General features: G+C 44.7%; 1 protein-coding gene across 4 annotated transcripts; it reads left to right on the top strand.

Moving 5' to 3' along the window:
• The first annotated feature begins 1,867 nt into the window (after positions 1-1,867).
• LOC143375689 (synaptic vesicle glycoprotein 2B) lies at positions 1,868-14,958 on the top strand. Of its 4 annotated transcripts, none has more exons than XM_076825062.1 (12): positions 1,868-1,968; positions 8,091-8,458; positions 9,489-9,545; positions 10,891-11,052; positions 11,137-11,299; positions 11,411-11,532; positions 11,984-12,222; positions 12,340-12,560; positions 13,085-13,302; positions 13,453-13,612; positions 13,913-14,040; positions 14,505-14,958. In XM_076825062.1, the coding sequence occupies exons 2-12, from the start codon at positions 8,455-8,457 to the stop codon at positions 14,558-14,560; spliced, it is 1,530 nt and encodes a 509-aa protein (XP_076681177.1). In that variant the 5' UTR covers positions 1,868-1,968; positions 8,091-8,454; the 3' UTR covers positions 14,561-14,958. The 4 variants fall into 4 exon arrangements, with proteins under 4 accessions (XP_076681177.1, XP_076681178.1, XP_076681176.1 ...); XM_076825063.1 differs by lacking the exon at positions 1,868-1,968 and having other exon boundaries at positions 7,993-8,136; positions 8,287-8,458; XM_076825061.1 differs by lacking the exon at positions 1,868-1,968 and having other exon boundaries at positions 8,007-8,458.
• The last annotated feature ends 61 nt before the right edge of the window (positions 14,959-15,019 follow it).

Here is a 15,019-nt window from a genome sequence, read left to right as displayed (position 1 = left end):
AAAGTACACATATGAGTTATTGCAAATTTGCTATGTGAATTATATTTGAAGTTGTGTCAAGCCTCTTTCAATTTCTTTCGCCCAAATAAGTTTTTCGGTTCACCTAACTAGGTTTGAATTTCTTAGAAATCTATAATAATTTATTATTAGCCCACGGATGGTTCAAAGTTTTTACTGATAGGATAACGTTGATATTAAAAATGTACAATGTTATCACAGGCTGCATCAAATACTGGGATATCACCCACAGACAGCATCGATCTTCATTTGCATCCGTATGTTGCTGCATATCGCATCGAGCATCTCGTCAAACGAATGTTTTACGACCGTGCTATTCAAATTCCATTTGTTGATTGTTTATAGCAGTGGCGTCTGAACCGCGAGCCAAATATTTCAGCACACGTAGAGATATACAGCAGCATAGTACACCAGGCGATTGCCCCTCACTCATTTCTCTAAATCTTCCGTATTAGACATGACATAAGCTGTGCCAAAAGGTCCTCTAATAAAACCGACTATGAGCAATACGACAATTCCCAATTTAAATTAGCGGGTACGATTTACTAAGACTCAACGTTCACTTTTCGCAGGCAGCACGTCCGGGTACCATCCTCATCCATCAGAATCTCCCTTAATTAAAGTACCATTATCTACGATACCTATAGTGATGTACTTGAAGTATTATCAAGAAAATATCGATGGCTTAATGTGTCCTTTTTTACCGTTTTCGAGAAGAACAGGGTTAAACATGCAATGGTACATAAGATTCAGGGAGACACAATGAAGAAAAATATTATTTTTGACAAATATATGAAGTAGATATAAATGTGATTTTTATTGCACATGAAAACTCAAATTTCACAAAAAGTGGACATAAAATATTTGTGCACTAAGCCATCAATATCAACATCTGGGGCTACTAGTACACACTACTAGGCCCCCCAAAACAGTGATCCCTTCAATTCCAATTTAAATTTCTAGCAACTATTTCTGATGACTCAGATTAATATACTTGAACTACTAACAAGGGAATATAAAAATTATCTCCCACTCACAACTTCTAAGCAAAAGGATTATTAATCCCTCTCGAAGCAACAAATAACAACCCACTAGATTCCCTCAAAACACTATTCCCTTCACTCACCTAAAGCTAATATATTTCTCCCAAAAGCCAACCCTCCCTGCAAAGCCAAATCCTCCCAATCACTGTACCTACTGTTTCTAAGAAGATGGCAAGCGTGTCCCATTGGTTACGCCCCCGGGCCCACCTCCTCTCCAACACAGCCGCAGGAGTGGGGCAGACGCACCGCCGCTATTGGCCGCCGCGACGCTACCAGCGAATACGAGGCGAGCGAGCGTGGCAGGGGCGTAGCGAGTGGAGTACCCCCACTATCCCCTGCTCCGCCTCGCTGGACATCTTCCCAGCAGCGCACTGTATTCCCCGCTAAGCACATCGCAGCTGGGTCGCGCTGGAGGTGCACGGTTCGGGCCGAACAGAGCGCAGAGGACCCAGACACGGCTCGAGCCGGTGCTGCAGCGTGTCGCGTAAGCGCGACACGACTGCCGGCCCGAATTAGAAGAGGCGAAGGAACCGCGCGTTTAGGCGCCCCGCGCGGCTCGCCATCGGTCTTCGGCAGTCCTTCGCCGTGACTTGAAATTCTAATTAAGGTGTCCACCGCGAACCCGCGCCTGCCATTGCCCCTGCCGCAAGCAATGCTGCAGAGGGCTCTCCGCGGGGCGGAGGGGCGGACGCAGAGGGAGGGAGGTAGAAATCCCGACTCCCTCAACGGGGCGGTTGGGGGAGGGGAGGGCCGCTGGTCGAGGAGGGATCGGGCTAGCTCCAACAGAGAAACTTTATGAATGATAGACGGGGTGGGATATCAGTCGACAAGGTACGCGCCAGCCGTCAAGGAGTTCCGGTGTCAACGGGACAGGAAACGCTCAAGAAGAGACGCCGCCGACCGAGGGGTAAGAGGACACCCGTTACCACACGATTTCTTTCCCTCGATCCCCATTCGATAAATCGACCCGTCCTTCTTTTTATATTCTCTCCGCCCCCTGGCCCCTCCTGGTTCGCGGTTGACATTGAAACGGGCCGAAATAGAGCGGATTTGGAGGGACGCCATTTCCCGGACCAGCGTCGCGTGGCTCTATGCACGCTGGTCTGTTGATCGAGACCCCTGGATCGGGATCCTTGATCGGGGAGGCCCTTGAGTGGATCCGTTATGATATAATTGATCTTTCCTTTGGTCGGAAGCGGCGGATCGAACTCGAGGATCGTTATTTTTAATGGTCATCGATGGCACAGTTACGTCGCATCGATGACGGAAATATTACGATTGGCGATCGGACGCGTTTTGGCGGGAAGCCACTTTCGAACGCGATGGCTGCCAACATCTGCGTGCACGCGCGCGACTCGCTCGATCTCGTCGGAAAATTACGGGATTTTCGAAGCGTTCTCGTGGCTTGGGTTAGTTGCAAGGATTGTTGGCCATTTCTTTTTTTCAGGGAGTCTGCAGTGTGCAGATAGAAGAATATTTTGGGCAGGTTTCTTTCTTGATATTTGAATTTTTTTACAGTGTTTTCTTTTTAAACTTCTGTTTAGGGGAAGTGGATGCATGGAAAGGAAAAAGTCACGTTGTTAGTTCACAATTGAAGTACGTCTTTTGGCTTCTATACAGAGATGGGCAAAATTTTTATTTAAATAAAATTTTGAATAACGAATAAAAGTTAAAAAAAAATTACCAGCCGTTAATCCGAGTTAACTTTATTACACACATGACGAATAATTTTTTTAACTTCTATTCGTTATTCGAAATTTTATTTAAATACAAATTTTGCCCATCTCTGTTTCTATAGGAGGGTTTAAATGAGATGGTCGTTCAAATTTATTGTCTACCATGCTTAACACTAGAACTGTCCACAATTAATGTATACTGGTTATTTATAAAATACGTTGTGCAAGGAAAATAAACCTTTATTCATATTTTTTTCATTTCTATATTGTTAAAAAAATATATACATATTTACAGTACTTAGAAATACACTTTTTTCATACTTAAAAATGGTACATTTATTACTAAATTTAAAACAAGTCATTTTACCATCTCGCTCTGACAGTCAAACGCACGTCCACAGCGTTTATGGATAACTACTACAATATTTAACTTCGTTAAGTTTCATTACTTCAGACTACTTCTCACTACCTTTACTATTTCTATAAATTCCTTACCATTCACTTATCGCCACACTGTTTTCTGATGACTTATTACTACTTACTTTATTTATTTCTATTTAATACACTCTGCTTTCTTTCCAATTTATTATCACTGCAGGTTTAATCACATCTTACATATAAACTAAAAATTGAGAATAAAACCGAAATCACTCTACCAAAATATAAGTGGTGCAACAACTAGGCTGTAACACTTGCTTCTACATCCCAGGACCTTTCTAAGCAATTCGCACACGATTACAATAATAATCATACATATCCTATACACGCGTATCGCTTTTGCAAATCATAAAACCATGACGAAGTGAGAATCCTAAAAAAAGCGTGCTCCCCCGAGGAATGTCTAGCAATCCGTCTTAAACCAGGTAAACATACCTCTATTTACTCGCGTGCTCTGATAAAGCGTAGCCCGTCGAAACCGTCCTCCTAATTACGCAACTACTTTGGCTGTTTTCCGAATTCCCGATCCTCGGCCACCTTTCAGCGGCTGATAATCGGCGTCCCCCGCGCTTCGCCATCTAAAAAATGATAACCGGACTGTCAGTGGCGTCCGAAAGAGGAACGCTAATCGCCGAAGTCTTCAGAACAATTAACGAAACGGCGAGGGGGCGGGGGGTCCGAAAGGAAGAGGATCATTTAACCGACTATCGGTGGCTGGATAATCGGGGCTGATCCGGGGCAATATATTTCCGCAAAGCGTCGAGCACCTTATTACGGGATGAAGTTATTTCCTACGATTCACGAATTGTTTACGACGCGAGAGCAGATGGAGCGGAGAGATATCGGAGGTAAACTCGAACTTGGGCAGCCCAAGCGGAGAGACCTTCGCCTGATCAGGGCAATCGTAACTCACCTGAACGGTGCGATCCGTCGGGGAAGTATCGGGCACGATCTGCTCGACTTACGACGCGATAGCGGCCAGATAAATCTCTCGTTTCGGGGGATTACGTATTTATCCGGGCGATCTAACGATAGTGATGTGACGGGCCTGACCGTAGGAAAACAACGGGACGTGTTAGCGATGGAGTCTAATTGTAAGTGGAGGGTTTCTAGCCGGGGGGGAGGGGCGATTCGTCGATCGATGAGATTCCATTCTGTGCCGCCAGTGTCTGGATTCAGCTGGGCGATAAAATAGCGCGCTTTATCGATCACGATTTACGGTGTCGATTTACGGTAAGCCGCGCGGTATTCCCATCCAGTTTTCGGTGGGTAATCGACGGCTGATCAGCTGGCAATAAACCGTAAGTCTCGTGATGCCGACTTTCCGTTTTTGTTTGCGCGGTGGTTGCGATCAGTTGGGTGATAGCAGTGGTAATTACTCTGGGGATAATAATTGTCACTAAATACGGGATAAGTGGAAACATAGTTGGAGATGTTGGAGGAAAGATTTATGGTGGGGTGTTAGATAAGTATTTGGGGATGGGTTGAATTTAGAGTGAGTTAGGAGGGACGTGTATCTGGGTGTGGGTTGAGTTTAGAGTCAATTAAAGTGGATCTATATCAAGGTTTAAGTTGAGTTAAACTTGGGACAACTTAGGCCTGATTTAGCTACTTTATATTTAAAGTAAGTCCGGCTTGAGTTTAGTGTGAGTTAGGATGGACCTACATATATCAAGGTTTAAGTTGAGTTAAAGCTGGGACTGCTTAGACTAGATTTATCTACTTTATATTTGAATTAAGTCCGAGTTTAGTTTCAAGTGAGTTATGATCGACATTCACTCAGTCTAAGCAGATTGAGTTAAATTAGCTTCAACTTGAGACGACTTAGATCTGATTTACCTACTTCGCATTTGGCTTAAGTCTACATTGAGTTTGACTTAGGTTATATTTAACTACTCAGTACTTCAAGCTCGAAGTACTAATGGACACCAAATCTAAACACTGCTCTAACTTAACTCACATTCCAACTCTACTCACTGAAATTCAAGATTCCTCGCACTAACTTAGAATTGGGTTATATCTTGGGTTTAAATATAACTACAACTACATCAGTACTTCGAACTCGAAATACTAATGGACACTAAATTTAAACACCACTCTAACTTAACTCACGTTCCAACTCTACTCACTGATATCCAAAATTCCTCGCACTAACTTAGAATTGGATCAGGTTTTGGGTCGGGTCAGGTCCGTTTGGAAACCCACTGAAAGCTGTCTCAAGGTCCAGATTACATCTGGGTTAAGTTAACAGACCAAGGCCACCCTCGGAGCCTTCCCATCTGATAGTGTCTCTCGTCCCACGCGATTCTATCAAGGCAAACACCGAAATCTACGGTAATACATGTTTACCGATGCACAGCCTCGATAAACATGTTTACGCTCACATACGAGTAGACTCCCTATCGCTCTGTCCAGTCCGCACTAGTTTTTTCTAGCACGAATCGGTCTCGCTTGTCGTCCTCGGTTGGAATAAAATATCCCTATCGTTTCCGCATCAGTGTACGCGTATCGGCGCACCAGCGATGACGAATACGGATCGGTTTATTGCTCCAAAGGTCCCAGGAGCTAGACGGTAGCACGTGCGATCATAAAGACGTACTATACACGCTACACAGGCGTCTCCGACCAAGCACCCATGACCAAACGGATTTCTAGATAACGCGGTCATAAATAAGTCTCGATAAAATAGATGGGAAGCCAGATAATAGCAATATCGATGTTTATATTTTCCTAAGTACTTCGTTTATCTGCCCCTTGCAAGAGCTCGGTTAATTCGAGCATATAATTAAATCGCGCCGGCCCGAAGAATTAGAATTTCAGGAGAACTCAAATTTCTCGTTTCACCAACAAGCATTTCGGTATCACGCGTTGGGTAACACCGAGAAACGCGACACTATTCCCGCGTGATATACAGTCCTGACAAACACGCTACCTCAACCACCATCTTGATTCCCCGGCAAACACTTGACGCGGTTATTGCGAGCCTCGTGTTTAGACAATGCGAGGCTGGCGTTCTTTTTACTCGATCGTAAATAACGAACCCGCTACCGAGCGACCCACGGTATCCGCCCCATCGCGGAGGGCAGCGGTGAACCCTCGAATCCCCGGCAGATGCCATTCTGACCCGTAATGTCACGCAGGTAGAATTTTCCTTTCTAAATTTCCCCAGGTAAAAAAAAGGGGGATTTGTGTATAGGCTAGGGCTGCAAATTTGGGGCCAAAGAAATTGAAAAAGGTAGCAAAATGTTTCTCTTTTGGCTACTTTGACCGACTTGGAACAGGTTCAAAAAGTATTCACTTTCAAATTAGTAATAACTCATATGCGAGTTGTGATATTGACGATTTTTCATGGAAAGGGCGGTAAACTCTAGCCTAGGGGCGCCAAATCGGGTTAAATAAGTATTTGCGCATCCCATTTTTTCGACACAACTATTTATAAAAAAGAAGATTTCTTGTAAAAAAAACGGGGTGTGCACAAAACAAGTAAACATTCACTTACAGTGAATGGTGTTTCCCGATTTGGAATATATTTTTGAAAGTACTTATAGTAACTAAGAAATCCTGAAAATTATATCTAGCGTGGACCTATTTTACTCATGTTATTAGCGAAACACGACAAAATCTTGTTATCTCAGAATAATTGGCTAAAACCTGGCATCTGTATGTTTTATGTGGTGCTGAATCCGAATATAACGTTATTTTTGGTGTAAAAAATTTCCTAATTAGTAGTTCTCTTAATAAAAAAATCGTTTTTTGGTAGATAACTCAAAAAGAAAAGGCCGAAGAATTTTTTTAATGTTTTTTTCTGATTCCCCGCACCAATTTATTTTTAAAAAAACATGTTAACCTGTTTTTTAACTCCCAAGGGCCACAACTGAGCCCTTAGGGCAAGATACCAATTCAACGATCTTCACATTGACAGTTCTACCCTGTTCGAATAAAATTCTAAGTGTTTTCGTCATGTTTCCCCATGTTAACTTTGAAGTCGTCTATTTAAAAAATTCTCCGGCCTTTCCTTTTCGAGTTATCTCCAAAAAAAAAACGATTTTTTAAGAGAACTACCTTAGGAAATTTTTTTACACAGAAAATAACACCATATTCGGATTCAGCATCTCAAAAAACATAAAGATGCCAGGTTTTAGCCAATTATTCTTAAGTAAGAGGATTTTGCCGTCTTTCAGGATTTCTTAGTTACTATGAGTACTTTGAAAAAGTATATTCTAAATCGGGAAACTCCATTCACTACAAGTGAATGTTTACTTGCACGTAACACATGTAACTCGATATTCGGGATGGCTGAAAATTTACCCTGCCGCTCGAAGTCGGTGAATAAAGCATTACCTCCCAAGGGAACATTCATTCCCACCCCCAAAATTCTAATTTTAATGAAACTTCGTACGAATGTGGAATACCTTGAAGTACCCAAGAGGCCCATTTTCTTTTCCTCCGAAAATTCACTCCGACGGGGTGAGATCAACCCTAAAAGTCATCCAATTGTTTCGTTCTTCCAATGTACCCCGTGTGTCCCGATGCGGAGCCCAGCGCGTATCACCGTTTTCGCGTAACTTGAAATCGAAGCGCTTAATCCGGAGCAATTAAAAATCCCGTGACGGCTGTTCCAACTCCGTTATCGTGTCATGCGGTTGCAATTGCAAAACACATTACCGGCTGACATGTGTGCAGAGGCGCTCGTAGGGACAGGCACGAGCGAAGGAACGACAAGCGGGGTGGGCGTGGAGGGGCAAAGAAAGGGAGCAGGGGAGGCTTTGTATCTTATCTCGCGAGCAATAACCCAGCTCCCGAAAACCGAGTTCTAGATACGTCGAGGCGCGATCAATTTTCGGCCAGTTGCTCGTTAACCGCCGATCGGCTGGAGACCACCACGACCTGGGAGTACGAACGTCCCCTCTCGCAGTTGCAGGACATCTCGGGCGATCATCGGCGAAGGTAGCGAAGCGCAGGTAGGCAGACCTTTAGAGGGTCTTGGGGTCCGCTGGTTCGACGCGAGTGGATCGGGAGGGATCGGCCCCCGGTGGAGGCAACTCGTCGGACTTGCTGCGCGCGATAAAGACGGCGATCGAATACCACCGAGTGTTCACCAATGAGCGTAGGGTGCAGTGGCTGCAGACGAGGAGAAAACCGTGGCACACGCCCGAGGAAGAGACAGTGCAGCGAATTGGCGACCGGGGCCCGCCTGGCACCTGGATCATCACCGACACCACCTGACACGACCGCCACCCTATACCGCATCGCAGATCTTCGGAACGTAACGAGCCAATATGGGTAGGTTGAAAGAGGCTCCGGTGGAGTTAGGAGTGAGAGATGCAGCGGGGTGTACAGTGGCGGTTGATCGCTGTTCTGTTGGCGTTGATGATAGTAGCGCTAGTATTTGTGCCATTGGTATTGCTAGTGAGGGTCTTGGTATTTGCTGGGAGTAGTGGGACTGGTAATGGGAGTAGTGTTACTGGTGATACTGGTAATGGCAGCTTTGGGGGTTGGTAGAAGTACTGGCGATACTGGGAGTAGTGCTCCTGGTGCTGGTGACGGTAGATTTGGTATGTTATTGGGAGTAGTTATGATGGAATGTTACTGGTAGTAGAAGGCTTGGGAATTGGTAGTAGTAGTGGTGATACTAGGGCTAGTGCTGGTCATACTAGGACTAGTTCTCCTAGTGCTGATGATCTACTAGAATTAGTACTTTTAGTGCTGGTGATACTAGGACTAATACCCCTAGTGCTGATGCTACTAGGACTAATACCCCTAGTGCCGATGCTACTAGGACTAATACCCCTAGTGCTGATGCTACTAGGACTAATACCCCTAGTGCTGATGCTACTAGGACTAATACCCCTAGTGCTGATGATACTAGAAGGTTTGGTACGTGTTAGTGATAACAATAGTGGTATTTCTCCTGCTGATACTAACACCACGAATTTTCAAATTTTGTATTATCAGTGTTGCTCGCCTGCCCTAGTAAGCTTACGCTGGCCCGCCTATTGCTTGATCTGTTCTACTTGCGCAGAGACCAGGGCCCGCACATATGAGTCATCGCAGCATGAGTGTAATGAATTTTGAATGGAAAATTTCAGGGAATTGAGCATGTGCACAAATATTGTAAAAGAACAGGGGAAACATATACCCAGTGTCATGCTGACTTTACTCTTCTGTTGCATCATTTTAGAGACCTTCTTCTCTACGTTACCAAAGCTAATCGTGACTCCACTTTTTTGGGGTCATAATTAGCTTTGTTGGTTGAATTGTTTGCCTGCTCCATATAATACTTTGTCACTGATAAATCTCTGGTTTGCGACAGGACTCGACTTCTTGGCAGACGGAGGTGCCGATTTCGAGCATGCAATCACCGTAACAGGTAAGCCTTGCACGCTTCTTCAAACTAATTGCGTATTAATTAAACGATATAAGCCCGGCCAGCTATCAGAGCCTGTTGAAAGCTTTATCACTGGCTCAGCGTCGCCAGACAGACGACTATCTCGACGATGATTTCCTATTGAATCTGCATATCCAGCTAATATCGCCTATCGAAATTCAATTCCTCGATTAAGTAACAAGTGGGCAGATAATTTAAAGTATGTGCAACAATAACCAGCATCTGATTATCGAACAATCGTTTCCTACTATTTTTAATTATCCCGAGCAATCGTATTCAACGATCTCCTCAGAAATTCCACTACGAAGCAATACATTGTTCAACCTTCTCAGATAATGATCTGACGTTGTGCAAGTGTTTTGATAAATCGGAGGAGATAGCGTCGTAAAAGACTGGCTGGTAGCAAGTTCACGAGCACTGTTTAACTATAATTTATAACGAGTCGCGTAAAATGAGCTTCTTATCGACGACAATGCGTAGAATGTTTAAACAGCCTCTGCCGATTGGGGCAGAAGGAGACTTATTCGCCTTCTGGAATGCTCGCTTTGTTGTACAGAAACTTATCGATTAATTTTTAAGAAGAATTCCTTCATTTTCTTTGCCCTTCTTCTTAACTGACAAATCCCTTATTTTCATGTTTCGCATTTCATATTTTTCACTTAGAACTCGTCAGTTCCCCGAAAGTATACACTAGGGTGGCCCTTATTTATACGTGTCGAAATTTTGCTTTTGTATTTCCTTGCTCTTACCCCCTAGAACGGTGCCATTTGGTAAAAAAATAGTCCCTGAAAAAGTTTATTGCCATTTCTCAAAAATGGTAAGCGCTATCGAAATTTTCTTCAAATAATATTAAAAGAGCATTCAATTTTCTACCATTACTGTATTTATAATTTTTTCGTGCTTCCAACCATTTTTCAGATAATAGCTTTTAAATATAGAGAAGTCCGCACTTCACGCGTCCCACCTGTACGGCGTGACGTATTGTCTATACGCGCGTGTCGCCGATCTCTCTATATTCAAACGCTATTATCCAAGAAATGGTTGGAAGCACGAATAACTTGTATATACAGTAATTGTAGAAAATTGAATGCTCTTTTAATACTATTTGAAGAAAATTTCGATAGGGCTTACCATTTTTGAGAAATTCTTCAAATTCTAAACTTTAAGGCCTGGTCGGCACCCGTTCCTGTTGTGCGATTGCAATAATCTTTTTCAGGGACTATTTTTTTATGAAATGGAACCATATTAGGGGGTGAGAGCAAAATAAGTCTCAAGTTGAAAATAACAGCCACCCTAGCATACACATGTCTAATTACTTTCCCGCTAGGATTCGGAAAGTTCCATTATATGCTGCTGGCAATATGCGGCTTAATCTACATGGACACCGCGATAGGTGTCACGATACTCTCGTTCGTCCTGCCAGCTGCGCAATGCGACTTGGAGATGGACTCCACTTCGAAGGGGTGGCTAACAGCATCCCCAATGTTAGGTGAGCCCATCACCGCAATCACCATATCTCTAAACCCCTTATCAAAACTGTACAAACCCCACGTGTTTCCCCGCGGATTCACAGGCATGGTGCTCGGCTCCTATATATGGGGGTGCCTGGCTGACACCAAGGGCCGCAAAGTCGTCTTAATCGTCACGCTACTGATGGACGGTGTCGTCGGTATCATCTCCTCCTTCGTCCAGTACTTTTGGGTCTTCCTGGCGTTCCGTTTCTTCAATGGATTCGCGTAAGTATTCCAACAATATCTATAACCCCCAGCCCCAGCTCTGTCTCACTTGATTTCGTTCGTCTTTATTTTTATTTTATTTCTATTTTCATTTTTATCCCGTTTACACAGCGTCACGGGAGCTATGGGAATTTGTTTTCCGTATTTAGGGGAGTTCCAGCCGACAAAGTACCGAGAGCGAGTCCTTTGTTGGATGGAAATGTTCTGGACGATCGGAGTTATAGTATTACCATGTGAGTACCTCTTTAACATCAACTGTTTCTGCATGTTTCCATCACCAGTCAATTTTCGCTTTGAGAAGTGAAGAGAGTTTGAAAGAAGAGCCTTAAACACTTCCTCAGATTGTTAAGAACAAAGGAGATATTTGGGTGCTCAGCTTCCACTGGGACACCCTGTATATAACCACGCGAGACTTTTTCAAACATTCTTCCAACTCTCTTTCAACACCCAAAGATGTTTAACGCTTCAAACTCAGCGATGCCGCTGTCGCAGCATTGAAGTCACCGAAGCGCCAACCATGGTAGCACGATACAATCATAACAGCGGCATCAATAACGTCACTATCGTGCCAAAATGGCTACCTCGAGTATCATGGTCCTTGAATAAATCAAGGTAGCCATTTTCGCTTTGAGTTCCCGCCATTACTTCTCGTGCTAATGCTTCTCCTATTCCTTGTTGAACCAGTGATCGCCTGGCTGATCATACCAATGGACTTCATGTACGTCTCGGACATGTTCTACTTTAAGTCCTGGAATCTCTTCGTCGCGCTGTGCGCGCTACCCTCGCTGATGCTAGGCCTGTGGCTATTCGCCTTCCCAGAGAGTCCAAAGTTCCTCCTCGAGTGTGGGGAAACGGACGCTGCTCTGGAGGTCTTCAAGTGGATCTACTCGCAGAACACTGGGGAAAGTCCGGACTCCTACCCGGTAATTACATTCCGAGGATCCACCTTAGCTTCTGTTCAAGCTGCTATCCATGTGTACTTGAATCCTTGGCGAGGTATTAGCACTCCTCTTCATAGGTACGAATTTCTGCCTCCCCAGGTGAAGTGCTTGCAGGAGAAGACCAAGGACAAGAGCACCAGGTCGTTGAAGCTGCACAAGAGGAAGGACCTCAAGGTGCTCCTCAAGGAGGTGCAAGACCTCACGACTGCGCTGTGCAAGTCGCCCTACCTTCGGAACACACTGCTAGCCTGTGGCATACAGTTTGGACTCACCAGCAGCTACTACACTCTGATGGTCTGGTTTCCAGAGTTATTCACCAGGTAGCGATTATGGTTCTTGGTATACTATTGCTTGAGTTCGGAGTTTAGTGCTGCTAGGTAGCAGAGGTGATAATTTAGGGGATTGGTAAATTAGTATCGTAGGAATAGGTTTTGTAATTCCTTGATGTTTGTGGGAGAAAAAAAGGACCTCGGTGCAGTGGGACTCGAACCCGCGATCCTCTGCGTATTGGGTAGCCGCCTAACCGACTCCACTGAAGTTATTTTTTTATAAAATTTTGTTTATTTGATATTATGTACAATCATTAAGAACAAAGGCACCTAAAATAAATCGTACAAAAAATTACCATCCACTTGGTGGGGCGGAGAGAGCTCGGAGAGCTGCCCAGGCTCGGGACCGCAGCAGGCCCCCAGACCCCTCAGCAGCTCCCCGCGCTATCCCGTGTTCGAGCGCTTCGAAAACTACTCCACCGAAGTCTGTTGAATGTTCCGGGCTCCCTCTTATGTTCCCACAGTGTCGTTAGGTATATTGAATCCCTTTTCATCGTCTTCGTATCCATTTGCAGGTTCGAGCAGTTCGAGCACCACAATCCAGGTGAAACGACTTCGGTGTGCATCGTGTCGTCTTTGTCAGATAACGCGACCATGTTAGATCCCTACGGATGCGAGACGGTGATCGCCCCTTCCGTTTACCTGCACACCGTGTACATCGGGCTAGCCTGCATTCCTGGATCCATCATCCTGCCACTTTTCGTGCACAAGCTTGGCGCTAAATTCTTCCTCAGTACGTATCAGATCCTTCGGGGTGCAAAAGGCTTTGCGGCCCCCCCGTAGTAGAATACTATGGTAATCCGAGCGTGGAGTAAATTGTTTCTGAGTTCTAGTCGAGTTATCTTTCCGTGATCGTTGCTAAGTGTGAAATAAATTCTTCCAGTCATGTCACTGTTGGTCTCTGGCGCCGTGACGGTGGGCTTCTATTACGTCGTCGATTCCACGCAGAACCTGATACTGTCCTGCGTGTTCGAGGCACTCACGTCCCTCGGTATCTCGCTGGTCTATTGCGTAATCGTCGACATGTTCCCGACGAATCTCAGGTAAGCAGGCGACTGACTTATTTATTGGAGAAACGGGCAAACACCGGCGGACGACGCGTGATTTACGATCGTTCGCCGATGCCGTTCGCTTCGTCGCGACAATCGGGCACGGGGACGATGATAACGTTAAAAACAACGATGACTCGCGTTTTCTAATGTAATGAAAAAGAATCTTTCGTTGGTGAAATTTCTTTTATTTGCGCAATACTCCAGACCTTTTAGTCGTGACGCTTAATTTACTTTATGAATCATACAATATATTCGTGTCTGTGTGAATTAATTGATTAATTACACTTTCAGAGTAATGGCTGCGGCCTTGTCCCTCACAATGGGCCGGTTAGGCGCCCTGGTTGGCAATTTGCTATTTGGCTACCTGATCGACTTAGCCTGCGTGGTTCCTATTGTTATATTCGCGGCATTTTTGTTCTGTAAGTACCTTGGAACCTTCACAGAGCGATTCTATAAACCTTGAACCTTACAGGGCGATTCTATAGGACAAAATAAGACGAAAGTCAAGAGTAGTGAAATTGCGGTGGAGGTTTCGTTTCTTAGTTATAAGTGTTTAAAGATTCGGGTCTGGGGCGCCTGGAGACGGCAATTTGGCGACAAGCGCGCCTGGAGACGGCAACCCAACGGTGAGCGGCGCGCAGAGGGCAGTAGCGCTGCGCGCACCGCCGACGGTAGCCCTACTGACCCACACGCGCTGCTGATCGCAGAGTTGCCGTGCTTCAGGCGCCCCAGAATATTTAAACACTAATAACTAGAAAATGATGCTCCCACCGCAATTTTGTTGCTTTTGGTGTTCGTATTACAGAATCATCCCGTAAATTTACTCCCACCTGATGCGACAATTTACGGAAAAAGTGTAAAAAAGAGTTAAATTCGTTTTCAGTATGTGGATTCATGTCGTTCCTGTTACCGAAGACAGGGAAAGACACCCTCGACTAATGAGAAGAGCGAGTCGCATCTCCTGGAGAGAAACGACCAGAGGAATTACACTGAAAGTGTATCGAAGAGCAAGTATCGCGGCTCTCGTACTTTCCTATAGAGGATAAGTTCGCGCTGGAAGGTTTTCGTTGGAGAATCTGTCCCTTACTTCTAACGGCTTGTAAATTCGTGTAAATATGTTATATTTATTCGTGGGGCGTGATTTCAGCACGTCACTGTTCGTGATCATTCTATTTAGTCGCTTTAAGAGCGATCGATGCCATCGGCATCGATTCAAATTGCGCGCCAAGCTGCGCCCGGTCGGTAACTCGATAAAACGTGTTACCAATAGACGTTACAAACTTATATATCTAAACATTTCTGAGTGTATGATATGAATAAACATATTTTACCGAGAATTTCTTCATTTTCTCACCCCGCAGAACCTCATCCTATCGATTGCATATATAACGCATTTAT

The sequence above is a fragment of the Andrena cerasifolii genome, chromosome 13 (assembly GCF_050908995.1).
Source record: "Andrena cerasifolii isolate SP2316 chromosome 13, iyAndCera1_principal, whole genome shotgun sequence".
NCBI lineage: Eukaryota > Metazoa > Arthropoda > Insecta > Hymenoptera > Andrenidae > Andrena > Andrena cerasifolii.
This window is presented reverse-complemented; position numbering and strand designations above follow the sequence as displayed.